The sequence below is a fragment of the Penicillium hispanicum genome (genome assembly GCF_028827665.1).
Source record: "Penicillium hispanicum strain IBT 35686 chromosome Unknown utg000007l_segment0_segment0, whole genome shotgun sequence".
NCBI classification, from domain to species: Eukaryota; Fungi; Ascomycota; class Eurotiomycetes; order Eurotiales; family Aspergillaceae; genus Penicillium; species Penicillium hispanicum.
This window is the reverse complement of record NW_026623199.1, coordinates 2,262,893-2,280,592: the sequence shown is the minus strand read 5'-3', so window position 1 is coordinate 2,280,592 and position 17,700 is coordinate 2,262,893. Positions and strand designations below refer to the sequence as shown.

At 52.9% G+C, this 17,700-nt stretch overlaps 3 protein-coding genes across 3 annotated transcripts; 1 reads left to right on the top strand and 2 right to left on the bottom strand.

Moving 5' to 3' along the window:
- Window positions 1-1,476: 1,476 nt before the first annotated feature.
- N7459_008642 (casein kinase 1 family protein) lies at window positions 1,477-3,021 on the bottom strand (the record flags this gene model as incomplete). The annotated part of the gene is made up of 4 exons (XM_056947810.1): window positions 1,477-1,679; window positions 1,719-2,732; window positions 2,785-2,857; window positions 3,010-3,021. The coding sequence occupies 4 exons, from the start codon at window positions 3,019-3,021 to the stop codon at window positions 1,477-1,479; spliced, it is 1,302 nt and encodes a 433-aa protein (XP_056797320.1).
- Window positions 3,022-4,708: 1,687 nt separating this feature from the next.
- N7459_008641 (putative cell polarity protein (Tea1)) lies at window positions 4,709-9,369 on the bottom strand (the record flags this gene model as incomplete). Its single annotated transcript, XM_056947809.1, has 4 exons — window positions 4,709-8,252; window positions 8,315-8,597; window positions 8,652-9,051; window positions 9,118-9,369. 4 exons carry the CDS (start codon window positions 9,367-9,369, stop codon window positions 4,709-4,711), a joined length of 4,479 nt encoding a protein of 1,492 aa, XP_056797319.1.
- A 2,216-nt stretch (window positions 9,370-11,585) lies between these two features.
- Window positions 11,586-16,225, top strand: N7459_008640 (ubiquitin-binding TORC1 subunit KOG1; the record flags this gene model as incomplete). The annotated part of the gene is made up of 5 exons (XM_056947808.1): window positions 11,586-12,047; window positions 12,117-15,175; window positions 15,235-15,568; window positions 15,635-15,972; window positions 16,036-16,225. The coding sequence occupies 5 exons, from the start codon at window positions 11,586-11,588 to the stop codon at window positions 16,223-16,225; spliced, it is 4,383 nt and encodes a 1,460-aa protein (XP_056797318.1).
- Between the last annotated feature and the right edge of the window lie 1,475 nt (window positions 16,226-17,700).

Sequence of the window (17,700 nt, the reverse complement as noted above, 5' to 3'; positions counted from 1 at the left end):
AAATAAGGATCGAATCCCCCAAGATTTCATTCGTGGTTTGTCACAACCCCTCGCCGGTGCCGCAATAGCGACCAACTACCCAAGACCAATCGAGCGTATTGGGCAATGCTGATATTACGAGTGAACTCACTGTTTCAGTGAATCCTCTCATCTGACAACTGGACCAAGGATATTGATTGCATTAATCCGGCAGTGCGGAGCAAATGGACGGGCCAGAACGGGAGGCGAAACTACTCGATGATCTCACCGAAACTCAACGCCCCCCCAGGCCTATCCTCTGGCTTTTTACGAGGTAACATGGAATCGCAAACTACGGAGAAAATACTTGATATTAGATGGTGAAGGGCCAACGACAACATTCCCACTAGGAAACGGTGGTGGCTGCTGAGTTTGTAGGATCCAGTGCAACCAATCCTTCCAGTCTCGTGCGGAGTGCTTGTCATTCAGGGGGTGTGGAAAATGAAGCGGAGCGAGCATGTAGTTGGGTAGGACAAGATAAAGTGCTAGAACAAACAGCAGTGCAAGTTGACGCAAAACCACCCCGGAAGCGACCCTAACCATATCCGTCGCCAACCACCAAATGGAAACTGACTTCCTTCGAGCGGGGGATAATGCAGGCTAGGCTGAAGAGGACCGGCAGAAGAGCCGGATCAAGACCCAAATAGCCCACAGAAAAGCAAAACACTCGAAAGAAAGCCAACCTCCAATCACTCCCATGCGTCATCAGTATTTGACCGGGGTTTGCCGGTCTTCCCCTCGTCCCCGTTCGGCGTCGAAATGCAGTAAAGGACAACAAATTTCAAGAAACAAGGAGCAAGAAAAGCGAGGCAAGAAATGTCATGGGTAAGGAAAGGGGTAAGGTAAGACGGGGTAGCGCAACTGAATGCGGGTTCGGAATTTCCAGTACAAGCGATCCCAGCAACAGAAACATAAAGTTCTGTCACCAGGTTGACGCCGTCATTTGCATCTCCTTCAGTCTTGCGGTTGTAGTAATTTGCGAGATTCGATCGATGGAGTGGAAACCGGGTCGCAATAACCGACAAGCGCAGACATAAGAATAGCCACCATACCACGAACGTTTCGAGACTGAGTGATCGGCTGTCCCGTGAGAACGGGTACAGGAAATCCGAATAGAAAAAGCAGTCGACATGATTGCCGCAAGCTCAATTCGAAGACCCATCAGATGAGAATATCTTCGTGGGGATGAACGGTGAGAGCAGGCGAACAAACAATGATAGATCGAAACGGTTGAAGTCGAAGTTGGATCGAAAACGGGATAGAAGGGCGGTCAGAGAGTGCAGAATGAATGGAGATTCAGAGAAAAGAGAAATCCGAGAAGTCGAGTGCAGGATGTGCGTCCATGGCGAATGACAATGAGAATTCCGGGTTTCTCAGGTTGACGAGTGAGCACGCTGAAGACAAGGCAATCGGAAAGATATGTCAAAGAACCCTGCTTCCGCTGCACGTGCTACATGATTAGTACCATTGAGCCCCCGTTCCATCGTCCCGCTTCGAACGGCCACCAGAAGGTCCATAAGCACCTAAAGCAGCACCCTTTGAGGCAGAACGCAGCCTAGCGCCGAAGACTATGCGATTAGTCAGATTCAGAACCGAAGGATCCTCCACGCCAGCGTCACGTAAAAACACCAAATGCGCAGAAGGAAAAAAAAAGGGGTTCCCTACACGGAACCAGATTTCAAGTACTCACATCCTGTCACTCCCTCCCACGGCACGGTTGGTGTCCGGAGTGTTGTCGAGGGCACCGCGGTCGATAACCTTGCGGCGCTGGCCAGAGATGGCTCCAGGTTTGGCGGCCGCACCGCCAGCCATGGCACCAGCGGCAGCAGCACCTCCAGCACGACGTTGCTGCTCGTCGTCCTTATCTTTCTTGGTAGCGTCCACGATCATGGCGGCGTTCTTCTGGTACTTGTAGACAGTCCAGTCGAAAACGTAGTCATACTGGAAGGACTCACGGACGAAGAGGTCCCGGAAGATCTTACGGAGGTAAGAGTAGTCGGGCTTGTCATCGAAGCGAAGCGAGCGGGTGTAGTTCAGGTAGATGGCGAACTCGTTGGGGAAACCACGGCACAGAACTTCAGTTGGTGTGGTCATCTTCTTCTCCATGATACGGTCATACTTCTGCTTCTTTGTGGCAGCCTTCAGACCCTGCCAGGGAAGAGAGCCACGGCAGAAGTACAGCATCACGTAGCCCAGGGACTCCATGTCGTCCCGACGCGACTGCTCGACACCCAGATGGGTGTTAATACTGGCGTAGCGAGCAGTGCCTGTGAGGTTCTTGTTCTCACGATAAGGGATGTGGAAGTGAGTCTTGGGGTCGCGGTACTTCTTTGCGAGACCGAAGTCAATCACATTGACTTGGTTGCCACGCTTGCCGATGCCCATCAGGAAATTGTCGGGCTTGATATCACGGTGGATAAACGACTTGGCGTGGATGTACTCGATCCGGGAAATGAGCTGGTCGGCAAGTAGCAGCACGGTCTTGAGAGAGAACTTGCGGTTGCAGAAGTTGAAAAGGTCCTCGAGACTGGGGCCCAGAAGGTCGATCACCATGGCATTGTAGTCGCACTCGGTACCGAACCAACGCACGAAGGGGATACCGACACCGCCGGCGAGGGACTTGTAGACACGGGCTTCATATTCCAACTGGGGATGCTTGGCCTTCACGCTCTCGAGTTTAATGGCGATCTCCTCGCCCGAGATGATGTTGGTACCTGGACCCTTGTGAGTATTCGCCACGGCACAGGAGTGTTTTAAGACACATACCAAGATAGATATCACCGAAACTGCCGCTTCCGATCTTACGGCCGATGCGGTACTTGTTACCGACACGCAGATCCTGTATATGATGTCAGTGACACGCGGGCGAATTCTTTCATACTCGAGGTTATCGATAACTACGAGTGGTCCCTCCACGAGAGATCCGAGCGATCCTGTACCGGGAGCAGCCGGTACTATCTGGAGAGAAGCCTGAAGGGAATAGGTACTGACCATGGTCGTCATTTTGGATTGCTTCAAATGGCACAGCTTTCAGCCGTACGAAATGACTAGAAACTGCCGAAGTGGTGGTTAGATTGGTCGAGACGAGGTATCCTGAAAGAAACAGAAGGCAGAATTTGTTTGAAGAAACGTGGGCGATGAAATCTGGCGCGCGTCAAAGCAGAGAGGGATTGGAGAGGGGGTGTGACAACTGAGCCTCAGGCAGATGAGGCTGGCTTTGGGGGCTCAGCAGACTTGGCCACCACGTGCACAGAAGGCAGCCAGGCAAATTGCTATCTCGCCAGGAGGCAGGAAGAGGAGATCGAGATGGCAAGGAGAGGGTTGGAGGATGGCATGGATGGGGTGAAGATGAGACCGAAGGTGAGCAACCTACCTGGAAGCGAAGGATCAAACGGAGATGCCCAACGCCGACCGTGTAGGCCCGACCGGAGAATTGGGGAGGAAACGGGGGGGTGAGAGATGAATTATCGGACCAGGCCGAGAGCAAAGTCGCAGAGAAAATAAAGGATTCAAGGGCAAAGCCTTGAAAGCGGCAACGATGGTGAGAGAAGAAGGAGGGAGGGAGGGGGGAAGTCGGTGAGCGGTATTTTTCCCCTAGCGAAGGAAGTCGGTGGCTGTAACATGCAAAGGACAAGGCGCCGAGCGGGCATCCGTGTGACATCCGAGGTACCTCCCCCGTCACTGTCACTGCTCACTGCTCACCTCGAGGCGTGGGTGACGATTTTCGTTCAGATACATGATGGACATGAGGGAGGGCATCTCTACCGTCTTTTTCGTTGTAGCCATACACCGGCTTAATCCTAGTGTGGCTCCATGGAGACTCCGTATACATAGATCCCCGTCATGGTATTTCGGTCTGGACGCAGCCATGGTCCTCAGCTGACCCGACAGCGCTTGCAGGGCTCCAGGACAATAGCGGACATTGCTTATATCTAGGTAATACCTGGATACCGACAGGTAAGCAGTATATCTACCTACGTACAATCCAGTCCTATGCGTCCGATACATTCTCTCAAACCCGCGATTCCAGCCGTGCGGGATTTTCCTAAACGGGATGTCTGATCGGGCTATCATGCATCGCCCTGTTTGCCCAGCCCAGGTTGCCTTATGTCTGCAGTAAGATTGTACAACTGCATGGAGCAAGCTATGATGCCCATCCTACTCTAAGAGAAGACGAGCAAATCAGAAACCCGTTTACCCCGAATTGGAAGGCGAGCCCAATATATAGGCAAGAGGGTTGGTTAGGTAAGAACAGAGCGACGTGGAACTTCCGCATACAGAAAAGATGTTGATTTTGGACTATAAGTAGAACGACGAATTCATACGGGGGGTTGTGCTAGTGGTACAGCCAGGGTCCAATGAACATCGGAAAACCGGGGTATAAGAGAAAGGAAAATAGGGGGGAAAGGGATACAGAGAGCGAACGAAAACAGAATCAGGAAAAAGAAAAAGAAAGAGGCAAAAGCCAAACGAAGGGAAACCCGTCCCTTGGTGCCGATGAAGAGGACGGAAATCAACGCGCATGAAAGAAAACCTCCATCATACAAAGATCATGTTTTCGCGGAAATGCAGAGCGAGAAAACGACGGAAGTCGGGCAGAATACATGGGCTAAGCGCTCAGAGGGTGCAGATCATTAGAATCTCAGAAGACATGGTCGTAGAATGGCGGGAAACTGCACAACTGCAGTGCCTAGATTACGTTCGAGGATGGCTGACCATTGCCCGCGCTGACCGGCTGGGCCTTGCCGGCAATACCAGCTCGTTCTTCCTCATCCAGTCTTCGTCGCCACTCTGCCAAGCTGTCGCTCATCGCGGCGGGCCCGTCGCTGTTCTCCTTAGTCGGGGTGCGCTCCAGGTCCAGCTGGCTACTCAGGCGGTAGTTGCGGTTGGTGCTTTCCCAATGAGTGCGTAGAGCCTCTAGCTCATTGGCAAGGGAGTCTAGGGCCATGGATCCACGATTGTCAGGAAAAGAGGTTGAATCCTGGGAAACACTGCTGTCGGCTCGGGCACGCCCTCCGACAGTGTTGCTAGATGCGTTGCTGTGGCTGCGAGAAATGCCATTAAGTCCGTGGCCATGTTGAGACTGACGGCGGTAATGACCCACCGAGGTCTCCACCTGCTCCAGGAGCATATTGACTCTCTGTTCCGCATCTGAGGCGCGAGTCTCCAACAGTGTGTTTTCTTGCTTGAGCTGCTCCAGCTCAATACGGCTCTGTTCGGCAGCAGCAAGGAGACCCTGCCGGGTGCGGTCATGCTCCGCCTGCGACTTCTCTTTTTCAGCCTCGACAGCAACAAGCTCCTCCTTCAGTTGTGCGATCTGACTCTCTAAGCTCTCGAGCGAGATCGAAGTGTTCTGCTCAATATCGGAGATTGCTTTCTGAAGGCGGGCGCGCTCAGTCTCCCACTCTGCTGAAGCCTCTGTCCGCTTTCCGGCGTTCTCCAGGCTCTTCTGGGCTGCTTCCAACTCAGACTGCACCTTGGCATTCTGACTCTTGTATCGGCCCAGTTCATCCTTCATCCGCTTCAACATTTTTTCAGTGCCCTTGACATAGTGGACAGCCGATTGGTAATCATTCTCAAGCTGCTCCAGTTTCTCCCGGAATGCCCGGTCAGCCTCTTGCTCCCGACTCTCAAATGTCGTCTTCAGGTCATCATGGGCTTTCATGCTGGCTGATAGTTGCTGCTCAAGTTCTCGCAACCGGCTTTGCTCCGGGGTGCCGAATCGTGATCCCGGGGACTCGAGGCGCGGTGATCGTCGGCTATCTGTGTTCACGCCGCGTTCACCAAGAAGATCCTTGAGAGCAGCATGCTGGACGCTCAAAACACCGGCTTCCCGATGATGGGATTCGAGTTGGGTTTTCAGATCTCTGCTTTCGGAAATAGCCGCCTGGCTCTCCTTCATGGTGGTCTGAAGCTGTCTGCGCAGCTGCAGGCCTTCACGGCTGGCCTGTTCTTGATATGCTTCCAGACCCGCAATGCGTTCCTCGGCACGTCGTAACTTGTCCGCTGCGGCATCTGCTGCCGCCTGGTTATTCTTGGCGATTGTGGTCGATCTTTCAACCTGGGCTTCGAGAGCAGCCACGCGTTGATCGGCTCGTGATCGAATCGAGCCCTCCAGGTCTGTTGAGGAAGCACGTTCCAGACCGGACACGAAAGCCATCTTATGAGTTTCGGCTTCTTTGGCATGACTCTCAGCTAACTCCTCGGCGTCACGCAGGCGACGCGTAACATTCTCCAATTCTGTGGTGCGCTCTTCGTGTTCGGATCGGAGTTGAAGGAGCTTTCTCTCCAGTCCTTCACGGCGCTCCCTTTCCTCTCCCAATTGTTTCTCAACAATTGCAGTTTTGGCGGCAGAGGCGGCAACAGCTTCTCGCAGGCTATCAAAGCTGGAGCCAAAGTCTGAAAGACGACCAGCAGAGTCCTCGACTTGCTTAAGCAATTCTTCCTTGTCGATGATGAGTTGTTTCAAGGACGCCTCGGCTTCTGAGCGCAACAGTGCCTCCTCTCGAGAAGAAGCTTCGGCGCGGTGAAGCTCAGCACGGAGATTCTCCGCTTCCAGAGAGTTGTTCGACATCTCAAGCTCCGCCAGACGCTTCCGAGTGGCTTCATTGGTGTCTTCGGCCAAGTCCTTGGCTTGGCGTTCCTGGAGAAGCTCGGTCGTCAAAACGTCCAATTTAGCCTTGAGTTCAGACTGTGACGCCAGGGCCAAGGCCAGACGACGACCCATGTCGGTGGGCCGCTCTGATGTACCATCCTCTCCATCACGGGAGGATTCAGGCTGTGGAGTGCCGCGCTGGCTACCACCGTGAGCCGCGAGTCTCGCGCGTGAGTAGGCGGCCTCACTGACGGCTAGATCACGCTGATGCTCCACTTCCGCAATGCGCTTGGAGGCGATAGCGGCCTGGCGGTCCACAGTGGCTTGCATTTTAGTGAGTTCTGCTCTCATAGCAAGGAAAGCCTCAACGAGGGGACGATCCTCATCAGTCAGGGAGTCACTGTGGCGCTCGTCCAGAGCAGGGCTACTGGATGGATTGGGCATGTACCCAGCCTTTCGTGCCAATGACAACTCAGAAGCATACCAAGCATTGCGAGCCTTGGCAGCCTCTAGCTCCTTCATCAATGCCTCCTGATGAGGGGTCAGCCTTGGCGATCGAGGTTCATCGCCAAGAGTCTTGGAGTTTCGGAAGCTTCTAGTCTCAACGGAGCCATCAACACTGACTTGACGACCAAGCACAGACTCTTCGCCGCTGTCGACTGAGCCTTTCTGGCGATGTTGACGCAACGATCGCTGACGAGCGGGAGTACTGATGAGCGGAGCCGCTTCACCTGCCTCCATGGCTTTAGCTGAGAGTCTGTGTTGCGGCTGAGTGGGAGTACGCTGACCGGTGGACCCCTGACCATCCAGCAGCTGTTCCTTGTCTACAGGTGACTCTACACCACCACGGTCAGCGTTTGCAGCACGAACATCAACGGTGCCCGTGTAGCCACGGTCCATCTTGGTAGGTGTCTTGCTGCGGGCATTCATTCCAGGCTGGGCTCCATTGGTACGTGGGCCCGGAGAAGGAGCTTGTCCGGGAGGAGGAGGCCCGGAGGGCGCTTGTGCAATTGAAGCTCGCGGGAGTCTGGAACCAGGACCCAAATTAGGGTTGGGTCCGTAGTCTCCACCTCGACCAGCCGGAGCCTGAGCCATGCTCTCACGAGATAGCGTTGGTCCCCGACGCGCTTGTTGCTCAGGAGTCGCGTTGTGAGCCTCACGTGAGGTACGCCCGGAGTTTGGACCTTGTTTCTCAACATTTGCCTTCCTGTTGCCCTGTATAGCACGATCGCCTATTTGGGCTTCATTCGGATATCGAATCTTCGACGTATCAAGGATATAGGCCATGCTAAGCTCTGCCGGGTCTCTCGGGGCAGAGCTAGGTTCACCGGCCATAACGATGATCTGCTTTCCAAAGGCCGTCATGCTGTGTCCAGAACGGGGCGATGGCGCAGGCCCCATATTCTGAAACGAGTACCACCGTCTGGTGGAGATGCGGAAAGCGGACAGATCACCAAGGTCTAGTCCCTCGTCCGTGCGGCCACCAAATACGTACATCACATCGTTGACCAGAGCAGCCGCATGGCCTTCCCTAGGGGTTGGAATGAAGCCAACACAGTCCACTTCGGTCCATGCATTGGCACGGGGATCGTACGACCACACGTCGTTGAACCATTTCACCCCGTTTGTTCCACCGAACCTGCGATTGTCAGTCTGTCAGTCAAATAAATCATTTGTTGTTCTCGAGCAGTCCAATCTTACAGGTATAATTTATCACCAAGCCCAACAATCGTGTGGTTGGTTCTCGCTGGTGGTATTTGACCCTCGGCAGGCCCACCCTCATGACTGTTCTGAATCAGCAACTCCCACTTGTTCGAGGGATTCTGAAGTTGGTTCAAGTCGAATGCAATCAGATCATTGAAGAAGAATCCCTCAACCTGACCTCCAAAAACGTAGAGCTTGGAGCCCAGGATGTTCAATGAATGGCCGTATCGTCCAGAGGGGCGAGATCCAGGAGGGATAGCGCGAGACCATTGGCGAGAAGCTGCAGCGCAAAGTTAGAACCTGGCAATCCACAGTACTCGACCGGGTAACATACAAGTATTTAATAGGTAAAGCGTATCATCCAAAGCGTCGTTTTCGTTGATCTTGGTGTCTCCGCCAAACACAATGAACGCATTTCCGACCAGCAAGCTGGCATGGCCGACCCGAGGACCCGGGCCTTCCGAAACTGTCGCAATCTGGAAGCACGACAGGCTACCTCCGCTGCTTTCGATCATCCACAGGTCTCCCTTGACGGTAGATCCATCGATCAAACCACCCATCATGTAGATATCGCCTTCTTTTGAGGCAACAGCATTGATGGCTGCGCCGTATCGCGGGAACGGGGTTGTTGTCGGGGTAGAAAAGTTGAGTCGCCGCTGCGACCAGGGGTAGAGGGACGAGTTGGGGCTCGGTGGAGGCACGCCATTTGGAGGCTGCTGCGGCCGCTGGGCCTGCTGGACCATCGGGGTCAGGGATCACTGGCCGACATGGCTGCCACCATCGGGAAACCAACTACTCACCTGAGATTCGGATTCCGCCCTCTGTCGCATCCTGACGGGATCTGGGCTTGTCGGGCTTGTGGCCGAATTGAGAGAGTTGTTGTAGCTACTGCTCGGAGTCGGCGTTTGCGAAAAACTCCCCTCTGCCTTGACCCCGTTTGTGACGGAGGACGCCACCATAGACGGGGCACCTTCGGAAGTGTGGACGTTCCTCGTCGCCGGAGGGAGCGAAGTCCCTTGTTGATTTTTCTTGGATTTGAACAAAAAGGCCATCGTTAGAAGTGTCGTAATCGGTCGTTCAGCGGCGCAGGCAACTCCGCACCCAGGTCCAGGTCAGGGTGCGCGCCGAATGCGAATTCTCCGTTCGGGTCCCAGCACCGATATCACAGAACCAGTTGAAGTCGTGCGGGCCGGTTTGGAGACGCGGGAGAGGTCGGGGTTGGGGGGTGTGCGACCGGGCGGAGACAGGGGATATGTTTTCAGATGGATGGTGGAGTTTGGAAGTAGGAACCACAGCGAACCGTAGAACTCGTGCGCCAGTGTTTCCCCCCAAAAAATTCAGGTGGCCAGGGGGGCGAGATTGGGGGTGGTCTGAACACGCAATGCCCCAGGCTTCGCAGTGCTGAGCATCAAGACAGATTCAAATACACCAGGCCGCTGGCCGGAGGAGAGAAAGGGGGTTGCGAAAATCAAAGAAAGCTGAGAGTCCAGATGGAAGAGAAGGAGAAGAGGCGTGGTGGTTCAGTTTCCCGGAGACAGTCTAGTCGGACTAGTTCTAGCGCAGGCATGCTCGGCCTTCTCAGGGGCTCCAACGGTCTCTTTGTCGCCAAGTATGTGTGTCCTCATTCCTCATTCTTTCCGTTTCCCCAGCCCCCGGTCGTCATGGCAAGTGCATACATGGGCTTGCGGATGCTGGCGTAGACTGCACAGAATCTCTGTCCCGAGTCAAGGCTGTCCCTGCATCAAAGGATCTCGCATCCAAGCGGTTTATAAATAGCCGACTCGATTCCGGTCCGCAGTGAGAACCTTAGAACTATACGCATGTACGGTCCATACAAACTGTGTGGTAGACTGCGGTTGGCATCTATTCTCCATTCCGACACAAGGCATCCATCATACCTAGACTAGGAATCTGTTCCCGACCTCTTGTCAACGCTGGTGAATTGACCAGCCTCGATAGTTGCTATTATTACGCCGCGGGGCTATAAGTGCTGCGAACCGGTCAGCGGCCAATGGGTGTGCATCGCATGCTTCGATTCCACCCGGTGATCCACACCCCACAACGTGCAGGGAACCTATCGACTTGAGCTGTGACAAGGCACGGTGGGCGTGCTGCAACTTGAGGAATCATCACCAAAAGGGGGAGGGGGGAGTCAGCGGCTTATTGGCGTCCACAATGGATCCCGCACACGCGAGTGTGAAAAAAGGGGGGGCTTGCAGCGTCGGGCCCTACCTATCAGAGGAATCCTGGGCCGCGATGATCGCTGGCATTTCCATGCAATTTAGACCTTGTTAGACCCTAGGCGAAGGGAACAGTGCCCCCGAGCACCACTCAGCCAAGGCATGCTGACTGAGACGGAGGTCCCTATCTAGGTAGGAGTTGACATCAAACCGCTTTGGAGAATCATTCCCCGATGGAGTTTGTTCTTATTGATCGCTGGAAGGTCAACACACCACGTTGGTAGTGGATCATTGTTCGATCTCTTGTCCCAGTGAGACCCTGTAGGTGTGCCGTGTCTATCACCATCTCCGGCCGCAACTTGTCTGAGACAGTGTGCTCATGAATGGCAGCAGAGACGTCTCGGCAGGGGGCAAGCAACAATAGATAGTGGGTTCAATAATTCTGGAGGTCTGGAAAAGCCCACACACTGGCTGCGCCTGCTCGGACAACAAGCTGCTGCGAACTCCGCGACAGCTCCTTCCAGACGGAGATGACATGAGTATAAGCAGTCACTGTCGAATGGGATGATTTCCACTCAATGAAATCCCAGGCGCCTGCTTCTCGAAGACTGGTTGCATCTGAAAACTATAGTGACGCTGTACATGCGATTGTTGTAGGATTCCTCTGTCTGCGTAGAATGTATATGTCCACTGCAGTACTCTGGAGTGGAAAAATGCAGCCCTGGCTGGGACGAGCCGGGCGATGATGTAAGCAGGCGGGGATACCGATAATCCGGCTTGAGCAATCGGAGCCTCACCGTTGCGTCGGTTGTGCTGTCTGGACCTTCGGAGACCGTGCTGCGCCGCTTCCTCTTACTCCCACCCCCGATTGATTCTCGAGATTAAACACTGAGATCGATATTGGTACCCAGTCCCTTCGCCTCAGATACGCAACCTCCTCGTCGGTCTTTCCGCCCGACCCGCGACTTCTCCGGCTTGGGCATCCTGGGAGGTATATCCCGGAGTTGCTCAGGCTCGTCGCCTGTCTCCATCCACCGCGGCGGTCCTACCTCCCGTTCGTCGCGTAGCACGATGACCCAACCTCCAACATGAGGGATCCCACCGCAGATATGGAGCCAAACCCCCAGCAACCAGCGACAAACGGGTCGACCGAACCCCGCCGCAACACCAAATCGGTTCGAGTCGCATTTGGTCCTGACCTGGAAACGACTATTCCCACACGCGAGCGATCTCCAGCTCCACTTTCTAGTCATCATCGCTCGTTTACAACTTTCGAGCAGACGCAGCCTTCGATCACGCCCCCCGCTCGTCCCACGAGCTCAGCCGGAGAGGATGCAGCCATCGGACCAGACTCACCACCGCGACGACCATCACCTCGAAGGTCTGAGAGCAGTCGGCCAGGTATGCTCAAGCGAGCCAAGAGTGATTATGGGCCGAGCCGCGTCACCTTCGACAAAGCTGCCCTGGGAGACGACGAAGAAGATTTCGCGATGCGGCATGGATGGCAGGAAGAGTACACGTCCAGCGAATACCTGAAGATTCTACACTCTGTATGAACACCCTTTCCAACGGGACTGGCATGTGTACATTGTTCATGGGCTAACATCGTGGTACTACAGAATTTCTACATGTATTTCACCGAGAAACGCCATGAGACGAACGGCATTCCCAGAGATCCCGTTGGCAGTTGGCCAAGCCAAGACTGGCGCATGAAAGACCGTCTCAAAACAGTGTCCGCGGCACTAGCAATCTGTCTGAACATCGGCGTCGACCCTCCCGATGTCGTTAAGACCAATCCGACATCGAAGCTCGAATGCTGGGTGGATCCCACTTCAACCACAGGCGGTGGTCAAAACAAGATCATGGAGCAGATCGGTAAGAAGCTGCAGGAACAATACGAGACTCTGAGTCTTCGCACAAGATATAAGCAGTACCTCGATCCTTCCGTGGACGAAACCAAGAAGTTCTGTATCTCGCTCCGCCGGAATGCCAAGGATGAGCGGGTCCTCTTGCATTACAACGGCCATGGGGTCCCATTGCCAACCCAGTCTGGTGAGATTTGGGTCTTCAACAAGAATTACACCCAGTACATCCCCGTGCCACTCTATGATCTGCAATCATGGCTGGCTGGTCCCAGTCTTTTCGTCTTTGATGTATCACATGCCGGAAACATCGTCCAGAATTTCCATACGTTTGTGGAAAAGCATGAGAAGGAGAACATCGAGGCCAAGAAAAGAGATCCCAATGCCGTCGTTCAAAACTACGGTGACTGCATCCTCCTCGCAGCCTGTCAGAAACACGAGTCCCTCCCAACAAACCCTGATCTACCGGCCGATCTTTTCACTTGCTGCTTGACAACCCCCATTGAGATTGCTTTGCGTTTCTTCATTTTGCAGAACCCTCTCCGCACCGACATCTCAATTGATGATTTTCGAGTCCCAGGTCGTCTGCAGGATCGGCGGAGCCCTCTTGGGGAACTAAACTGGATTTTCACCGCGATCACTGACACGATTGCATGGAATACCTTACCCCGCGCATTGTTCAAGAAACTTTTCCGGCAAGATCTAATGGTGGCCGCTCTCTTCCGCAATTTCTTGCTCAGCGAGCGCATCATGCGCACGTACAAGTGCCATCCTATCTCTTCACCAGAACTTCCCGAAACTCACCATCATCCCCTCTGGAAGAGCTGGGATCTTGCCGTTGAGATGGTACTAGCACAGCTACCAGCTTTGATTGATCAAGAAGAAGGCCGCCGGCAGTACGAGTACCAGCACTCCACGTTCTTTGCTGAGCAACTCACCGCGTTTGAGGTGTATCTTTCATCTGGCCCCACGGAGAAGAATCCACCCGATCAATTGCCCATCGTGCTTCAAGTCCTCCTCAGTCAGGCACATCGACTACGTGCCCTGATCCTTCTGAGCAAATTTTTGGACTTGGGCCCATGGGCTGTCCACTTGGCGCTAAGCATTGGTATTTTCCCTTACGTGGTCAAGCTGCTTCAGTCAGCTGCCCAAGAACTGAAACCAGTAATGGTTTTCATATGGGCACGAATCATGGCAGTCGACCACACGGTCCAGAACGATCTTCTGAAAGACAACGGCATTCATTATTTCATATCCATTCTTAACCCCTCTTCCCCCATCCCAGTCGGAAATGCCAGTGAGCACAGAGCGATGTGCGCATTCATCGTCTCCATCTTCTGCAAGAATTACCCCCAGGGTCAGAACGTCTGCCTTTCCGGGGAACTATTTGACTCGTGCCTGCGACATCTTGGAGATGTTGAAAACCCGCTGCTGCGGCAATGGTCCTGTCTGTGCCTGAGCATGCTTTGGTGTGATTTCCCGGAAGCCAAATGGATGGGCATCCGGTGTGCAGCTCCCGCTAGACTTTGTGAGCTGAACTTTGATCCTGTTCCCGAGGTTCGCGCAGCAATGTTGCATGCTGTGACTACGTTCCTTGGCATCCCCGACTTAACAGATCAAGTTGCACAGATCGAGGAAACATTAGCCTTGGCTGTTCTGCCCATGGCAGCCGATGGTAGCGTGCTTGTAAGAAAGGAGCTTCTTGTCTTCCTTTCCACCTTCGTCAAGCGCCACCAGAATAAGTTCCTTGTCACAGCGTATGAGGAACTTCAAGATGAGAAACTGTCTTTACTCCAACGCCTCCAGAACGAAGCATCTCCCAACAGCCAACTTGAGGTTCCGAAAGGCTTTGCGGGTTCTGGTGCAAAATCGCACCCGCCGCTTTCCCGTAATACTACATTCGGAGCTATCTGGAAACAAGTCTTGATTTTCTCTGTTGATCCACACCCTGACATCGCCCAGGACGCCGGAGTCATTGTTGATTACATCCATCTCATCCTCTTCGAATCCCCCATGGCCAGCCTCGCTGACAGAATGAAGAACGAGATCTTGGAACTCACCAGTCGGATTTCACAGAGGTTACAGGTGCATGAGCGATCAGAAGCAAAGAAAATGGCGCCTCCTTCAACGCCACCATCATCTAACGCAATACCGTCCAAGCAAGAAGGTTATCTCTCTCTAGGTTTCAAGCGCACAGCGAGTGTGGCTGCCTCTCTCAGGAACCTGGCGTTCGGTGGCGCAAGCGCTGGCGACGGAACATTCGACAGCACTGCTCCCCCCTCGCCATCAAAGAGTCGAATGCCCATCACCCCGCGTGGCCGCGCTCCCCCTGAATGGACTCGACCTCCCGAAGTAAATGACCACGTCGCCCCCGCAACTTCGTATAACCAGGCCCCTACCCCTACATCTCGCGGATTCAGATCTCGGAGCCCAGAGGCGGTGCCTATCATTCCCTTGAAAAGCAGATTCCTGGACTGGTCAACAGAGGTATTTTTGGACTTTCTTTCAGACATCACTGTCAACACCCTCGACACACTGTACAAACATTTACTCACCCCTAAAAAGTATTTCCGGGAGCCGCAGATGAAACCCAACGAGCCTGACGAGCCCGGTAGTTCGGACTACAACGAACGACTCTGGCGACGAAGCCGCAACGAAAAGATCATCGCGGAAACCCAGCCTCTTAAAGGGAAGGCCGGAACCAGTCGATGGGATAATTCAATGGCACTGTTGTCCAATAATAGCCAGCCGTTGAAGATGTGCTTCCATCAATTCGAGGATCACATCGCTGTCGCGGACGACCGAGATACCATTGCGTAAGATTCGGAAAACCATTCCCCATGAGTAATTCCGTGCTAATTTAATCTTCTTGCAGCATCTGGGATTGGCAAAGCAACAGGCGTCTAAATCAATTCTCAAATGAAAACCCCGTGGGATCCAAGATTAACGAAGTGCGATACATCAATGAGGATGACCAAGCTCTTCTGTTAACCGGATCTTCCGATGGTGTCTTGAAGCTTTTCCGCAACTATGAATCTTGCAGGGATATTGAGGTAGTCACAGCTTTCCGGGCCTTGCCTGAACTTATTCCTAGCAACCGAAATGCAGGTCTTGTGCTCGACTGGCAGCAGGGCCAAGGCAAAGCTCTAGTTGCTGGGGACGTGAAGGTGATTCGGGTGTGGAATGCAGCTACCGAGGTTTGCACCAACGTGAGTCTTGAAATTCCACGCCCTGGATATGATCATTTGTATGCTAACGATTTTCCTTGCGGACAGGATATCCCTGCGCGTTCAGGGTCATGTATCACATCCTTGACTTCAGATCAAGTTGCTGGCAACATCTTCGTCGCTGGTTTCGGTGATGGTGCCGTTCGTGTCTTCGATCAGCGACTTAAGCCCACAACTTCCATGGTCAAGGTCTGGCGTGAGCACAAGCAGTGGATCAGCAACGTTCATATGCAGCGTGGTGGCTTGAGAGAGCTCGTTTCGGGTAGCCGCAATGGCGAAATTCGACTATGGGATCTACGGATGGATAGCCCGCTATCGACCATCTACGCCACTAAAGATACCCTCCGGACATTGAGCGTACACGAGCACGCTCCGGTCTTTAGCATGTATGGGTCTTCCTCCACAAATGACGTCTGTATTTTTGAGGATTGCAATTAACTTCAGATCAGGGGTACCAACCGCCACGAAGTCAAGACCTTCAATGTTGACGGCACCTACCTTTCGACCTTCGAGCCGTACTCCAGTTTCCTCCACCACAACCGGTCTTCCCCCATCGCCAGCACCGCCTTCCATCCTCACCGCACTATGCTAGCTTGTGCCGCACTGAACGATCACCACATCAATATTGTGTCCTGCTAGATTTCAGCGGGCTGACGATCGCACTCCCTTGGTGGTTGTCAGTCTTTCTTTGCCGGCATTCATTCCACCTTTTCTCTTCTTTGCCCTTGTAATATTGGCTCTCCAGCACAATCCCGGCAATCTAACAGGCGTTTTGGCTAGTGACCTGCAAAATCATATGCAGCTTCCTAATGTCACTTGCCCGTGTCCTAAGCTTCCCCTTGTTTCTTCTTGGATCTCGGGCGATTTTGCTTCTTTTTTCTATCTGGTTTGAGGTGTCTATCCATCTTGACTGGAACTGCTTGTTTTTTTTTTTTTTCTTTTTCCACTTCTTAATTCTTTTTTTCCTGTTTTGGCTCTGAATATCCCGCTCTGGTTTGTATCGCCAAGTATGCAATTGAGACGAAGCGAGATTGGGGCACAGTCGTAATTGCATCGGATGGATTGGCAGCATCAGCCACTTTGTTCGTTGGTGGTGGCTTATTTCTTGTCAATTATTCGACAACGTTGCAGTAAGTTGTTTATATGAAACTCTTCCAAGTTTTTTTGGTAATTTTACTCGTCCGATGCTACGCAGTCGTTTGATAAGTATTCTTGCACAGCCAAACGAGAGGGCAAGATATATCACGTGGGGCCAATGTCTGTCTCATGCAGACTGACGCTGTAGCAATGCTCAACATCTGTACTGTAAGTATAGCCAAAAAGAAAACCTAGGATATTAGATCCTAAGAAGAGCGCTTTGTGCAAACCACGGCCGAACGAATGCAAAAGAAGGCAAATCTCTAGAACACGCAGGTTAGCATCAAGCCACATATCCATTGGGCAAATTTCAATCAATCCCATGCTACATCACGGCCCAAATAGGAATCCGTATCGCAAATATCCAAGGCTTCCACGGATACAATACCCAGTTCAAAAATGAGCAGAACCGCGCCCTAAAGTGCGTAAGTCTACTTAGTACCCAATAGGCGTCCTCACCAACAAGTTCAGATCAGACAAAGACTTTCGAGGACCCAAATGTCCGAGTCGAAAACGAGCAGAACCGCGCCCTGGAGTAAGTAAGCCTATTTGTATCCAAAAGGGAATATCAAAATGTCCAAAAATGAAAGCATGACAGTCAAAACGATAGTCGGCCATGGAAAGCAGAAACGGAAAAAATTCAGATGCGCACAATGCAGTGATACCTCGCGAAAATCAGATAGAATACATGTAGGTCAGAAAACAAATCCGAATGGTCAGGTCAGTTGCGGCACCCATGGTGTTGAAGTCCCTTGACGAAAAAAAGAGACTGAATGAAAAAAAAGGGAGCAAACGTTGAAAGACCACTCATCTTCGAGGACTCCGTCCCAGATCTATCTTGATATTCAGAGGTCTTCGAGGCTGTTGGTATTAGGCATTGTCTCGTAAATTAGTCGTTCCGTTGAAATGATCGTTAAATCGCAACTCATAAATCTTCTGTCGGTTTTTCGCTGCATTTTGGGTATCTGTCGAGAACA